The 13,086-nt window shown below is 43.3% G+C and overlaps 1 protein-coding gene and 1 pseudogene across 2 annotated transcripts in view; one reads left to right on the forward strand and one right to left on the reverse strand.

Annotated features, from left to right (window-relative positions):
* ABHD6 (abhydrolase domain containing 6, acylglycerol lipase) overlaps positions 1–13,086 on the reverse strand; it is a 50,989-nt gene that overhangs the window by 20,709 nt on the left and 17,194 nt on the right. The window contains exon 3 of one of the 2 annotated variants that reach the window (XM_021694905.2): positions 12,699–12,850. The exons of the other annotated variant lie outside the window; for it this stretch is intronic. Within the exon in view, the coding sequence (XP_021550580.1) occupies positions 12,699–12,817 (119 nt within the window). The 5' untranslated portion in view covers positions 12,818–12,850. The remainder of the gene's footprint in view (positions 1–12,698; positions 12,851–13,086) is intronic. 2 annotated transcript variants of the gene reach the window in all.
* On the forward strand, positions 203–702 carry LOC110585053 (annotated as a pseudogene).

The raw sequence follows: 13,086 nt of genomic DNA on the forward strand, positions 1-13,086 counted from the left end.
CTTACTTCAGGGGAAGACAAACCCTTCTGCCAGCTCCCCTCCTCCTCCTCCTCCCCAGAAGTCTCTGGAGTCCCCCTGAGCTTCACCCTCAGGGCGCACTAAGTGAAACCATTCCGGGAAGCACCTTAAATAAATATTCTGGTGTGTACTTTTCTAATACTTCTAACTAGGAGGAGAAAAAAAGAGTAGTTTCTGAAGGAGCATGACACGTCATAGCCTTTTGTTGATCTATATATTTGTATCTCTATTTTTAGCAGTTTGAATGGTGGTGTGATGAAGGAGTAGGTGGTGGGATCTCTCCAGCTGTCTGACTGGCCTTTCTCTACCTCGCTTGCCTGAGCTGCCGCTGAATTCAAAGTGGCTGGCGGTAAGGATGGGAAGAACTCCAGAAAGGCCAAGATGAAGGCAGTTTCCCCTTGCAGAGAGCCGGCTTGCATCTCCTGGCGGGCCATATTCACGGACACCTGAAATCTAGGACCAAGAGCCACGAATGCTATTCGTGTAGCGCCAAAGTAAGTACCTCACTGCAGAGGGACTCTGACAGGCAGGAAATGCATCCCAAGACTTAAGGTAAAGCAACCTGCTCTCTGTGGAGAGGAAGAACCAGCCTCTCTCATCAAGGTTACAATTGCTGGTGGTGGTGTCACTCCACACATCCACAAATCTCTGACTGGGGAGAAAGGACAACACATGACTGTCTAAAGGGTGCCTGGATTCCTGACGATCTCAGGACGAAACCCTCGGAGACAGCTGTCCAGCGTTGGTGAGTCCAGGGGACTCTTATCTCTGTGAAAAACACAATTTTGTCCTTCTGTAATTCTATTTGAGCACGTTTAATTCGCTTTCCAGCCAACCAAATTTCTGCTTTTGAGTCTTAACATTTTTTAAGAGCTACTGTGGCTTCAAAGAAGCTATTGATTTTGAACTAGTGGATTTTGATTGAGTGGACTGGATTTTAATTGTGATGTAGAAGTCATAGTAACAAACATTTGTTTTTATACAGACATTATTTCCACTCTGGTTGATGAGCTCAATAAGGGCCATATGCCACCTCCCAAACACATATGCATATATACGTATTTAAAAATATATATTAATTAGGGCGCCTGGGTGGCTCAGTCGTTAAGCGTCTGCCTTCGGCTCAGGTCATGATCCCAGGGTCCTGGGATCGAGCCCCGCATCAGGCTCCCTGCTCGGCGGGAAGCCTGCTTCTCCCTCTCCCACTCCCCCTGCTTGTGTTCCTGCTCTCGCTGTGTCTCTCTCTGTCAAATAAATAAATAAAATCTTTAAAAATATATATATATTAATTATATATATATTCATATATGCTGGTTTCTTTCCCCTAGAGATTTTGAGAGTGAGAACTTGACTTTAAAACTTTATTTATTGATCTGAAAGAGAGAGGGAGATAGTGAGAGAGAGCACGAGTCGGGGGTGGGGAGGGGCAGAGGGAGAGGGAGAAGCAGGCTCCCCACTGAGCAGGGCTTCTCAGGACCCTGGGATCACGACCTGAGCCAAAGGCAGATGCTTAACCGACTGAGCCACCAGGCACCTGAGAACTTGACTCTTAGGAACTATCTGCATCAGTCCTCTGGCTTTATTCCTCACAACATACGGCAGCTGGTTGAAAGTTCAGCTTCTGTCGGTTACGTAAGACTTGGCAGTGCTGGAGTTTGGCCCGGATTCGATTTCAATATGGAATTACCATCAAACAAATTGAACTCTCTGCATGAAGAATCTCTCTAAGACGAAAGATAATTAATTCAGGGGCGCCTGGGTGGCTCAGTCGTTAAGCGTCTGCCTTCGTCTCGGGTCATGATCTCAGGGTCCTGGGATTGAGCCCCGCATCGGGCTCCCTGCTCCGCGGGAAGCCTGCTTCTCCCTCTCCCACTCCCCCTGCTTGTGTTCCCTCTCTCACTGTGTCTCTCTCTGTCAAAAATAAATAAAATCTTTTTTTTTTTTTAAAAAGACAATTAATTCAATCAGAGACTCACTTTGGAGTACACTTTGCACCAGAGAGGTAGCCAAGTCCTGCAAAAGGCAAATTGCCTAAACGGACCAGTGTTAACCCTTGGTGTAAATAAAGGGAGAAGGGAATGAGGCTATTTATTTATATTTACTTGCATCTGCAAACAAAAAACATGAGAGCATATACCAGACACTATTAAGGGGACTATGTGGAGCGGAGGCGGGGATTCTAGTGAGAAGCAGGTGGAAAGGGAACAGGGGAGGAGGGAGACTTTTACTGCTTTCCTTTTTCAATGAAATGCATTCCCTATTCAAAACAGTAAAAACAACACCGGCTAGCTTAAAAGTTCTTATGACAAAACAAGCATATTTCAAAATTCTACATCATAGCACTACTAACACGAGCTCATGCATTGATTCATATCCCAGGTCATTCATTTAATGACTATGTGATCTCTTTTAAAAATTAAAGTATAGTTGACATACAATGTTTTATGAGTTTCGGGTATGCAATACAGCGCTTGGACGATTCTATACATGAGTCAGTGCTCCCCACGTTAAGTGTAGCTGCCATCTGCCAGGACACATCACCAGGTAACAGCATGCTGTTTTTACAGACTCTTGACTATATTCCCTCTGCTGTACTTTTCATCTCCACGACTCATTTATTGTATAACTAGAATGTTGTACATCCCCCCACCCACTTCCCCTTTGGCAACCACCAAGTTTGTTTTCTGCATTTATGATTCTCTTTCTGTTTTTTGTTTGTTCCTTTGTCTTGTTTTTTAGACTCCTCACATAAGTGAAGTTACACGGTATTTCTCTGACTGAAATATCACTCAGCATAATACCCTCTAGGTACATCCATGTTGTCACACATGGTAAGAGCTTTCTTTTTTATGGCTGAGTGATGGATACTCCACTGCATACATTTACACTCCTCCAGGGTCCAGACCCTTCATCCTATTAAGTCTCAGCGTTACTAGGTTACAAGAACCTCTGGTGGAAAAGTACTTTAACACTTCTTTTTCTTTCTTTCTTTCTTTTTTTTTACTGTGGTAAAATATGCATCAGAAGATTCACCATTTTAACCACACAATTCAGTGGCATTAAGTACATTCACAATGTTGTACATCAACCATCACTACCATCCATTTCTAGAACTTTTTCATCATCCCAAACAGAAATTCTATCACCCTTAAATAATAACCCCCCATTCCCCTCCTCCCTTCAGCCCCTGAGAACCTCCATTCTACTTTCTATCTCTATGAGTCTGCCTATCATAGGAACCTCATATAAACAGATTCATACAACATTGTTCTTTTGTGTCTGGCTTATTCCACATTCCATAATGATGTCAAGGTTCATCCATGTTATAGCAGGTGTCAGAATTTCATTCCTTTTATTTTTTATTTATTTATTTAAGATTTTATTTATTTATTTGACAGAGAGAGAGAAGTGAGAAAGGGAACACAAGCAGGGGGAGTGGGAGAGGGAGAAGCAGGCTTCCCGTGGAGCAGGGAGCCCGATGCGGGGCTCGATCCCAAGACCCTGGGATCGTGACCTGAGCCGAAGGTAGACGCTTAATGACTGAGCCACCCAGGTGCCCCTGGTATTCAGTTTTTAAAAGGAATGAAATTCTGGGTGCCTGGGTGCCTCAGTCCTTAACCGTCTGCCTCCGGCTCAGGTCATGATCCCAGGGTCCTGGGATCGAGCCCCGCATCGGGCTCCCTGCTCCGCGGGAAGCCTGCTTCTCCCTCTCCCACTCCCACTGCTTGTGTTCCCTTTCTCACTGTCTCTCTCTCTGTCAAATAAATAAATAAAATCTTAAAAAAAAAAACAAAACTGAATACCATTCCATTGTATATAGGTGCCACATTTTGTTTACCATTCATCTTTTTTTTTTTTAAGATTTTATTTATTTATTTGACACAGAGAGAGCAGGAGAGCACAAGCAGGGGGAGCAGCAGAGGGAGAGGGAGAAGCAGGGCCCTGGGTTCATGACCTGAGCTGAAGGCAGTTGCTTAACCAACACAGCCACCCAGGTGACCTTTCATTCATCTATTAATGAATATTTGGGAAGTTTCACCTTTTTGGCTATTGTAAGTAATGCTGCTACGAACATCAGTATATAAATGCCGGTTTGAGTTGCTGCTTTCAAGTCTTTGGGGTATGTACGCAGAAGTAGGGTCGTTGGATCCTAAGGTAATTCTAAGCGTAACTTTTGTTTTGAGGAACCACTAAATTTGTCCACAGCAGTTGTACTATTTTACGTTTCTACCAGCGATGCACAAGGGTTTCTCTATGTCCTCACCAACATGTGGTATTTTCTGGTTTGTTTTTTTTTTAAATAGGAACCCTAAAAAAATACGTAATAATAGCCACCCTAATTTGTGTAGTATCTCCCTGTGGTTTTGATTTGCATTTCCCTAATGACTAGGCTGTTGAGTACAGCTTTCTTTTTATTGAGATATCATTGACATACCATAAAAGTCACCCTTTTAAATACGATTGAGGATTTTTTTTTTTTTAAGTATATTCACAAAGTAGTGCAACCATCCACTATCTATCTGGAACATTTTCATCAAAAAGAAACAAGACTGAACTGTATACTTTAAAATGGTTAAAATGGTAAATTTTATGTTAGATATATTTTACCACAATTTAAAAAAAAAAGGGGGGGGCGCCTGGGTGGCTCAGTTGTTAAGCGTCTGCCTTCGGCTCAGGTCATGATCCCAGGGTCCTGGGATCAAGCCCCGCATCGGGCTCCCCGCTTGGTGGAGAGCCTGCTTCTCCCTCTCCCTCTGCTGCTCCCCCTGCTTGTGTTCTCTCTCTGTCAAATAAATAAATAAAATCTTAAAAAAAAAAAAAAGAAATCCACACTGATTAGCACTCACTCTCCATCACCCTCTCCCTATAGATCCTGGCAACCACTAATTTCCTTCACGTCTCTTTGTGTTTACTTTATGGATTTGCTTATTCTGGATATCTCATATAAATGGGGTCACATTTGGTATGTGGCTTTTTGTGTCTGGCTTATTTCACTTAGCATAATGCTTTTCAAGTTAGTCTATGTTATAGGATGTATTAGTACTCCCTTCTTTTTTAAGGCTAAATCATATTCCATCATATGGATACGCACACTTGTTTATCCAGTCATCAGTTCATGGACATTTGGGTTGTTTTTCCTTTTTAGCTCTTAGGAATAATGCCACTATGAACATTCATGTACAACTTTTTCTGTGGACATACGTTTTCAGTTCTCTTGGTGTTCTCAGCTCACCTAGGAGTGAAATTGCTGGATCATATGGTAGCTTTTTTTAAAAAAGGGCATGAATTTTAAGTGTACAGCCTGATGAATTTGTACAAAACGAATGAATCCGGCATCTGCCACACAGATTAGGATCTAGAAAATGACCAGCATCCCAGTTGCCTATCTTGTGTCTTTCCCCATCACTACCCCCCAAAGGTAACCCCTGCCTCCCTTTACGTCTCCAGGACAGTTCTGCTGTTTCAGAACTTTATCATACGATAAGTATTTGTGTGTATCTGACTTCCTTCACTCAATATTATGTTTGTGTTGTACAATATAGCACAAGTTCTTTCCTTTCCATTGAATACCATATGAATAGTGGCACAACTATACCTTTATTTATCTATTATGGTATTAATAGACACTGGTGTTTCCAGTTCAGAGGTACAATAAACGAAGCTGCTATGGAACATCCTTTTTTTTTTTAAATATAGCTTTTTTTTTTTTTTAAGATTTTATTTATTTATTTGACAGAGAGAGACACAGCGAGAGAGGGAACATAAGCAGGGGGAGTGGGAGAGGGAGAAGCAGGCTTCCCGCGGAGCAGGGAGCCCGATGCAGGACTCGATCCCAGGCAGGACTCGATCCCAGGACCCTGGGATCATGACCTGAGCCGAAGGCAGATGCTTAACGACTGAGCCACCCAGGCGCCCCATCATTAATTTTTGATATAATGTTCAATAATTCATTAGTTGATAAAGAACTCTTGAATATCTCTTCTGTAAGTATAGTTGAAAAGATGTTCAAATTGTAATATTTTATTATGATGATTATTATTTAAGTAAACTTTACCCCCAGTGTGGGGCTTGAACTCATGAGATTGAGTTTAAGAGTTGCACGCTTCACTGACTCAGCCAGCCGGGCACCCCCAAATTGTAATTTTTTTTCAAATATTTATTTATTTGAGAGAGAGAAAGAGCACGCAAGCATGAGGGGGAGAGGGAGAAGTAGGCTCCCCATGAGCAGGGAGCCCCATGTGGGGCTCAATCCCAGGACTCTGGGATCATGACCTGAGCAGAAGGCAGACGCTTAATGACTGAGCCACCCAGGCGCCCCGGAACATTCTTTTATACGTCTTTTGATCTCTCTCTTTCCATATATATATGTGTGTGTGTATATACGTATATATGTATATACACATACAGACATACTTCTATTCCGTGAAATGAGGGGGTCATATTGATAAAAAGTTTTCCAAACCAATTTACACTTTCATCAACAATATGCCGGAGTCTAGTTGCTCCACATCCATACTGGGTTGAATAGTATTTCCCCCAAATTCATGTCTATCTGGAACCTGGGGATACGACCTTATTTGGAAACAGTGTCCAAAAAACAAAACAAAACAAAACAGCGTCTTTCCAGATATAATCGAGTTGAGCTGAGGTCATACTGGATTAGGGTTGGCCCCAAATCCAATATGGCCAGTGCCGTTATAAAAAAGGGGAAATGTGGACCCAGAAACACACCAAAGGAACACCACTGTGTGACATATAGCGGCAGACAGTGAAGTGACACATCTACATATGAAGGACATACCTACAACTCAAAGAATGCCCAGGATAGTTCACAGTCACCGGAAGCTAGGGAAGAGCCACTGAACAGATTGTCCCTCAGAGCCGCCAGAAGGAACCGACCTTGCCAAAACCTTGATTTGGTATTTCCAACCTCCAGAACTATGAGAGAATAAATATCTGTTGTTTTAAGTCACCCACATTGTGGTCATTTATCACAGCAGCTCTAGGATATGAATACAACATCCTTGCCCATACTTGGAATTGTTGGCCTGTTTCACGTAAGCCATCTTGGTGGGTGGGAAATAGCCTCTCATTGTGGTTTTCATTTATTAAATGTCCTGTATGGGCAATGAAGTTGAGTGCCATTACATATGTTTACTGACCATTTGGATAACCTCTGTTGTGAGGATTTTCTATGTTTTCTTACAAAAGCTTTATTGTTTCATTTAGATCTATAATCCACCTGGATTTGATTTTTGTGCATGGTACAAGGTTGTAGATGAGGCCGTATTCTTTTTTATGGCTGCGTTACAAATTACCAAGCTTAGCAGCTTCAAACAACACTCATTTATTAACTCAAGGTTCTGTAGGTCAGGAGTGAGCTTAGCCGAGTTCTCTTCTGAAGGTATCACAAAGCTGAAATCAAGGCACCCGCCGGCTCTGATCTGGAAGCTCCGGGAACGAATCAACTTCTAAGCTTTTTAGGTTATTAGCAGAATTCAAGTCCTTAAGGTCTAGGACTGAAATCCCTGCTGTCTTGCTGGTTGTCAGGCCAGGGACATCTGCTCCTAGAGCCCACTAGCATTCCCTCTCATGGGGTCCTCTCTGACTTCAAACTAGCCACAGCACTGAGTCTTTCTCGTCCTTCAAACCCCTCCACTTTTAAGAGCTAATATGACTAGATCAGGCTTCCTGGGATAATCCTGTCTTTAGGTCAACTGTATACAATATAACGACTGTGGGAGTGATTTGTTGTCATATTCACAGGTTATCGGGATTAGAGAAGTAGATCTTTGTGGGGGTGTTTCAGTAATTCTGACTACCAAACAGGTCATGGTGAACTTTTTCCCACATGGATATCTAGCTGACACAGCCCCCTTCCCCCGCTGCAAAGCAGTGCTACCGTTGTCATAATTCAAGGGACTGTATCTATGTACATCTGTTCCTGGGCTCTCCTGTCCCATTGGTTTGCCCTTCTTTGTGCCAATTTTATACTGCCTTGATTTACTGTTGCTTTGTAATTAGGTTTGACAGCTGGTCATGTAAAAAATCTCGCATTGTTCCTCTTCAAGACTGTCAGGCTTTTCTTTATAAATTTAAAAACCAGTTTATTAAATTCCATTAAAAAAAACTGGCTGGGAGGGGCGCCTGGGTGGCTCAGTGGGTTAAGCATCTGCCTTTGGCTCAGTTCATGATCCCGGGGTCCTGGGATCAAGCCCCGCATGGGGCTCCCTGCTCAATGGGGAGCCTGCTTCTCTCTTTCCCTCTGCCCATCCCCCCCACTTGTGCACGTTCTCTCTCTCTCTCAAATAAATGAATAAAATCTTTAAAAAAAAAAACCTGCTGGGATTTTAAATGAGTGTACATTGAACTATGTATCATTTTAGGGAAATCTAACATCGCAGTGATAAGAAAGTCTTCCAACTCACAATATTGTCTGTAACTCCACTACTTTAGGTCTTTCAAAATTTCTCTAATACTTCATAGTTTTCTGTCCAGAGGACTTCCATACTGTTCTTTAGATTTATTCTTAGGTATTCTGTATTTGTTGATACAGCAGTAAATAGTATCATTAAATTTTTTTTCGTTTTCTATTTTTTGTCGCTGTCATATAAGACTATAAGTGATTTTTGTTTACTTATCTTGTATTTAGCAATCTTGCCTAAGTCACTTATTAATTCCAAAAAATTATCTATAGATTCCTTTGGACTTTCTATGAACACAATCATCTGCAAACAATGCTAGTTTTCTTTTTCAATTCTTGTCCATCTTTTTCTCTTATATTTATGATTTCTTACCTTTAGGTCACAACTGAGTTTCTTCAGAGAAAATAAAAATCTTTTTAAAATCCCAGTCTCTTTCATCCTGTGAGCTGCCTTTGATGTCACCCACAACGGCCCCAGCACCTCCAACTGTGGTTGGCAACCATGGTCCACATTGCTGCGGAGAGAGGCTGGCCATGCTCCAGGGACACTGAGCCTTGGTCTACTGGGGACACCTGTTCCTCTTCCCTCAGAACAGGCTCAGAAGATCCCAGAGAGATGTCCAGGAGAGAGCCTGCTGTGATGATTACAGCACACCCTTCTGGGCATGCGGCGAGCAGCTTGGGGTGTTCGCAATGCCCAGCCCAGCTAGCTCTACTGTCTATTGGTGTTCACACAGCAACCCTGAAAATTAACCTGCCCCACCTAGCTCGGCAGAGTGAACCCAATGGTGATCATTATGGGTAGTTGAGCAAATAAAGGTGTTTGGAGGAGTAGCTGTGGTTAAGGGACGTGACTCATCCCAGGACCCTCACTGGGTAAATGTCACTTGCAGTGAGGGACATGAAGGAAAGAGGCTGTGCCTTTCAAAGGGGGCGGGAGGAGGAGGAAATCACAGGATTTCCGACAGCCCTCCGCAATGGCATCATGGGTTCTAGTACCATAATCACAACCCCTCATGCCTCAATTCGACCTGGCATGAACCAAAAGGTTTTCTAGGATTTACATTCTCTCCAACCAGCTGGGTTTCTTCTTGGCTTGTGTGCCTGAGTTCATGAAATCAAGAACACTGTGTTTGTCCTCTGGCTACAGCTCTGAGCAGAGTGACAGGCATGGCCAGGCTTTAAGATCACATGCATCTATACTGTCATTTATGTTTTTAAGATTTTATTTATTTATAAAGAATAAGAGGGAGACTGAGCGAGAGTGCACAGAGGGAGAGTAAGCGGGAGAAGCAGACTCCCCGTTGAGCAGGGAGCCCGACGTGGGGCTGGATCCCAGGATCTTGAGATCATGACTTGAGCCGAAGGCAGATGCTTAATCCACTGAGCCACCCAGGTGTCCTTATACTGTCATTTAAATAAGGGACTGAATGCTCTGCTCTGTGGGAACTCACAGGATTTTAGTGGTATTATTTGTTAATAAAAGTGAATTATTTGCTATGTGGCATTATTCACAATAGGCAAAAAGTGGAAACAATACAAATGTCCTTTTAAATACATAGTATGGGGGCGCCTGGGTGGCTCAGTCATTAAGCGTCTGCCTTCGGCTCAGGTCATGATCCCAGGGTCCTGGGATCGAGCCCCGCATCGGGCTCCCTGCTCAGGGGGAAGCCTGCTTCTCCCTCTCCCACTCCCCTTGCTTGTGTCCTCTCTCTCGCTGTCTCTCTCTCTCTGTGAAATAAATAAATAAAATCTTTAAAAAATAAATAAATACATAGTATGTTGTATGACCACACAATGGACTAGAATTCAGCCATAATAATGAAATACTGACACGCTACAGCAGATGCACCTTGAAAACATGCTAAGTCAAAGAAATCACACATTAAATGCCAAAAATTGTATGATCTCATTTATATGAAATGGCCAAAATAGGCAAATCCAAAGAGACAGAAGATGTAGTTAAAGCTGCCAGGGGATGAAGGGACAGGGAAACTGTGAGTGACTGCAAACAGGTGCGGGGGCTCCTTTTGGGAAGATGGAAATGTTTTGGAATTAGATAGTGGTAATGGTTGCACAACACTGTGTGTGTGTGTGTGTGTGTACACACGTATGTATGGTTTTTTGTTTTTGTTTTTGTTTTCAAAGATTTTATTTATTTATTTGACAGAGAGAGACACAGCGAGAGAGAGAGCACAAGCAGGGGGAGTGGGAGAGGGAGAAGCAGGCTTTCCACAGAGCAGGGAGCCCGATGCGGGGCTCGATCCCAGGACCCTGGGATCATGACCTGAGCCGAAGGCAGACGCTTAACGACTGAGCCACCCAGGCGCCCTGTATGGTTTTTTTTTAAGTTTTTATTTTTACTTTTTTTTTAGTAATCTTTTTTTTTAATTTTATTTTATTATGTTACGTTAGTCACCATACAATACATCATTAGTTTTTGATGTAGTGATCCACGATTCATTGTTTTCATTTTTAGTAATCTCTACACCCAACTTGGGGCTCAAACTCACGATCCCGAGATCAAGAGTCACATGTTCTTCTGACTGAGCCAGCAAGGCGCTCCAACACCATGGATGTACTAAAACTACTGAATTATGCACTTTAAAACGGTGAATTTTATGTTATGTGAATTTTAACTCAATAAAAAGGTGAATTATTTGCTTTGAGGTTATTTTTCTTTTCAAAGCTCAAATGTCAAAATTATTCTGACACTCTGGACCCTGATAGCCTTCTCCTTGACAGCCCAAGTAGGCTGGGGGTGGAAGGGATTACGCAGCCTGGAGGCCGGTTTCCGCATGTGGTGGGTGGAATCGGCCTTGATATAATCACACCTCTGTCTGCAGCCATATCCATGGTGATGGGCTCCATCACCGAACTGCATTCTCTGCCTTGACTGGAGTTAAGAAAGATGGCATTCGTGTGTGGAGAGCCATGGTGCCTCTGCCGAGCCACGAGGGGCCCACGACTCTGGGCTCTCCATGGCAGGGGCCACAGGGGGGCCTGGGCCCCCAAGCTCTCTGGCTGCCAGCGCTGCAGGGGAATCACATGGACGCAGCCAGAATCTCAGGTGGTCGACGCAGAGGTGGGTCCTGGGTGACCCTCTTAAAGGGTCACCACTGCCACCCCCCTCCAAGAGGGAGCGGGAGAGTGAGGATGAAAAGCTCCCTTCTGTTCAATTAGCTTCTTTTCAAGGATCAGAGCCTGGCTGGCAGGCGGAAAATTCCACACTCTAATGAAACAAAAGGGAGCCAGAAAGGAGAGCAGATAAAGGGCACAAGCTGAACACAACCTCTCTGCGTTCTTTCCTCCGTGCATAGAAGGTGGTTCTAACTGCCAGAGTCCCAGTTAAATCTCAACATGCTTCCCTTCTCCCTGGGGCACAGAGAGAAACCAGGGCTATTTTGGGATTGCCTTCCCCAGGGGACACACACCATGGGGCATGAGGGGTGATTTCTGTTCGGGGCTGCTACATCTTTCACACCTCTCTGGACTTTGTAACAAAGAGAAAGGAGACACAGAGTCTTTGGTAAGCTAGAATTTAAGAACACCGCTGAATGACATTGTGCTCATTTTTACTTTTTAATATTAATTTACTATTTATGGCAAGTACGGCAAACAGATTTTCTGCTTAAGGTAGTAATATTTATTATCACTCTTAAATCGATTTAAGGTAAAAAGAGTGACTTACTCTAAAGAAAATACAAAAAGGAAAGTAGAGCTGTTCTACAGATATAGCAAGACTCATAAAGATGGTACAAGAATAACAATTTTGGAAACTTCTTTTTCTTTCCGTCACTTTACTAATGAACACGTTTAGAACAAATCTAAAACCCATTCTGTCCTACCCATGCCATCTCCTTGGCCCTGGTCTTTCCAGTTCATTTTTCAGTGCACATCACTGCCCCTGTCAGGACATCACTGGGTCAGAATTCAACAACCAAGAAAATACCAAAGGAGCTCCCGTAACCATGCACAATCCTTGCCTGAAGACAGAATCAGTGACTCTGGGAGTGAGGGTGGCCTCCCCGGCAAAGAAGCGATCAGAAACCAGAAAGAAATTTACCCAGTGAGGAGCGACCACCAATTCTTCAAGAACACTCCCCAGACTCAAGACAGAATGTCTTCCAACTTTTCTGTATGTTTGAAATATTTCACGATAAAATGTTGAAAAACCGCCATCAAAAGGACAAGCAGAGAAGATGACACTGCTGTTATGACGCTCCTGAATACTTCAAGTATAAAATTAACTTACCAGTAATAGATTTTTATCAGCGCTGAAGGCCACAGGAGAAACGAAGCTACAAATGCCAGGATTGGGATGGCCAACGTGCCGCCCGCGATCACAAACATGTTAACCACGTCAAGATCCATCCTGCTTTTTAACACTGGCCGACACCTGCAGGGCTGAAGAGAGTAAATACTGAAACTCTGTCTCAAGAGAAGAGGCAGAGAAGCAAAGTGGGAGACAGAAGGACCCAGAATGAGAGTAAAGGTCAGGAGGGAATAAAGGCTGACAAGTGCTTAAAAAATCTAAATTGGCACAACAACTAACTACAATAAAGAATCCTTGAGAGGATCCTGGAATTTTTTTGAGCTATAAAGGACACTGTTTAAGCCAATGGGGGGGGGGGGGGGGGGGG

The sequence above is a fragment of the Neomonachus schauinslandi genome, chromosome 1 (genome assembly GCF_002201575.2).
Source record: "Neomonachus schauinslandi chromosome 1, ASM220157v2, whole genome shotgun sequence".
Classification (NCBI taxonomy): domain Eukaryota; kingdom Metazoa; phylum Chordata; class Mammalia; order Carnivora; family Phocidae; genus Neomonachus; species Neomonachus schauinslandi.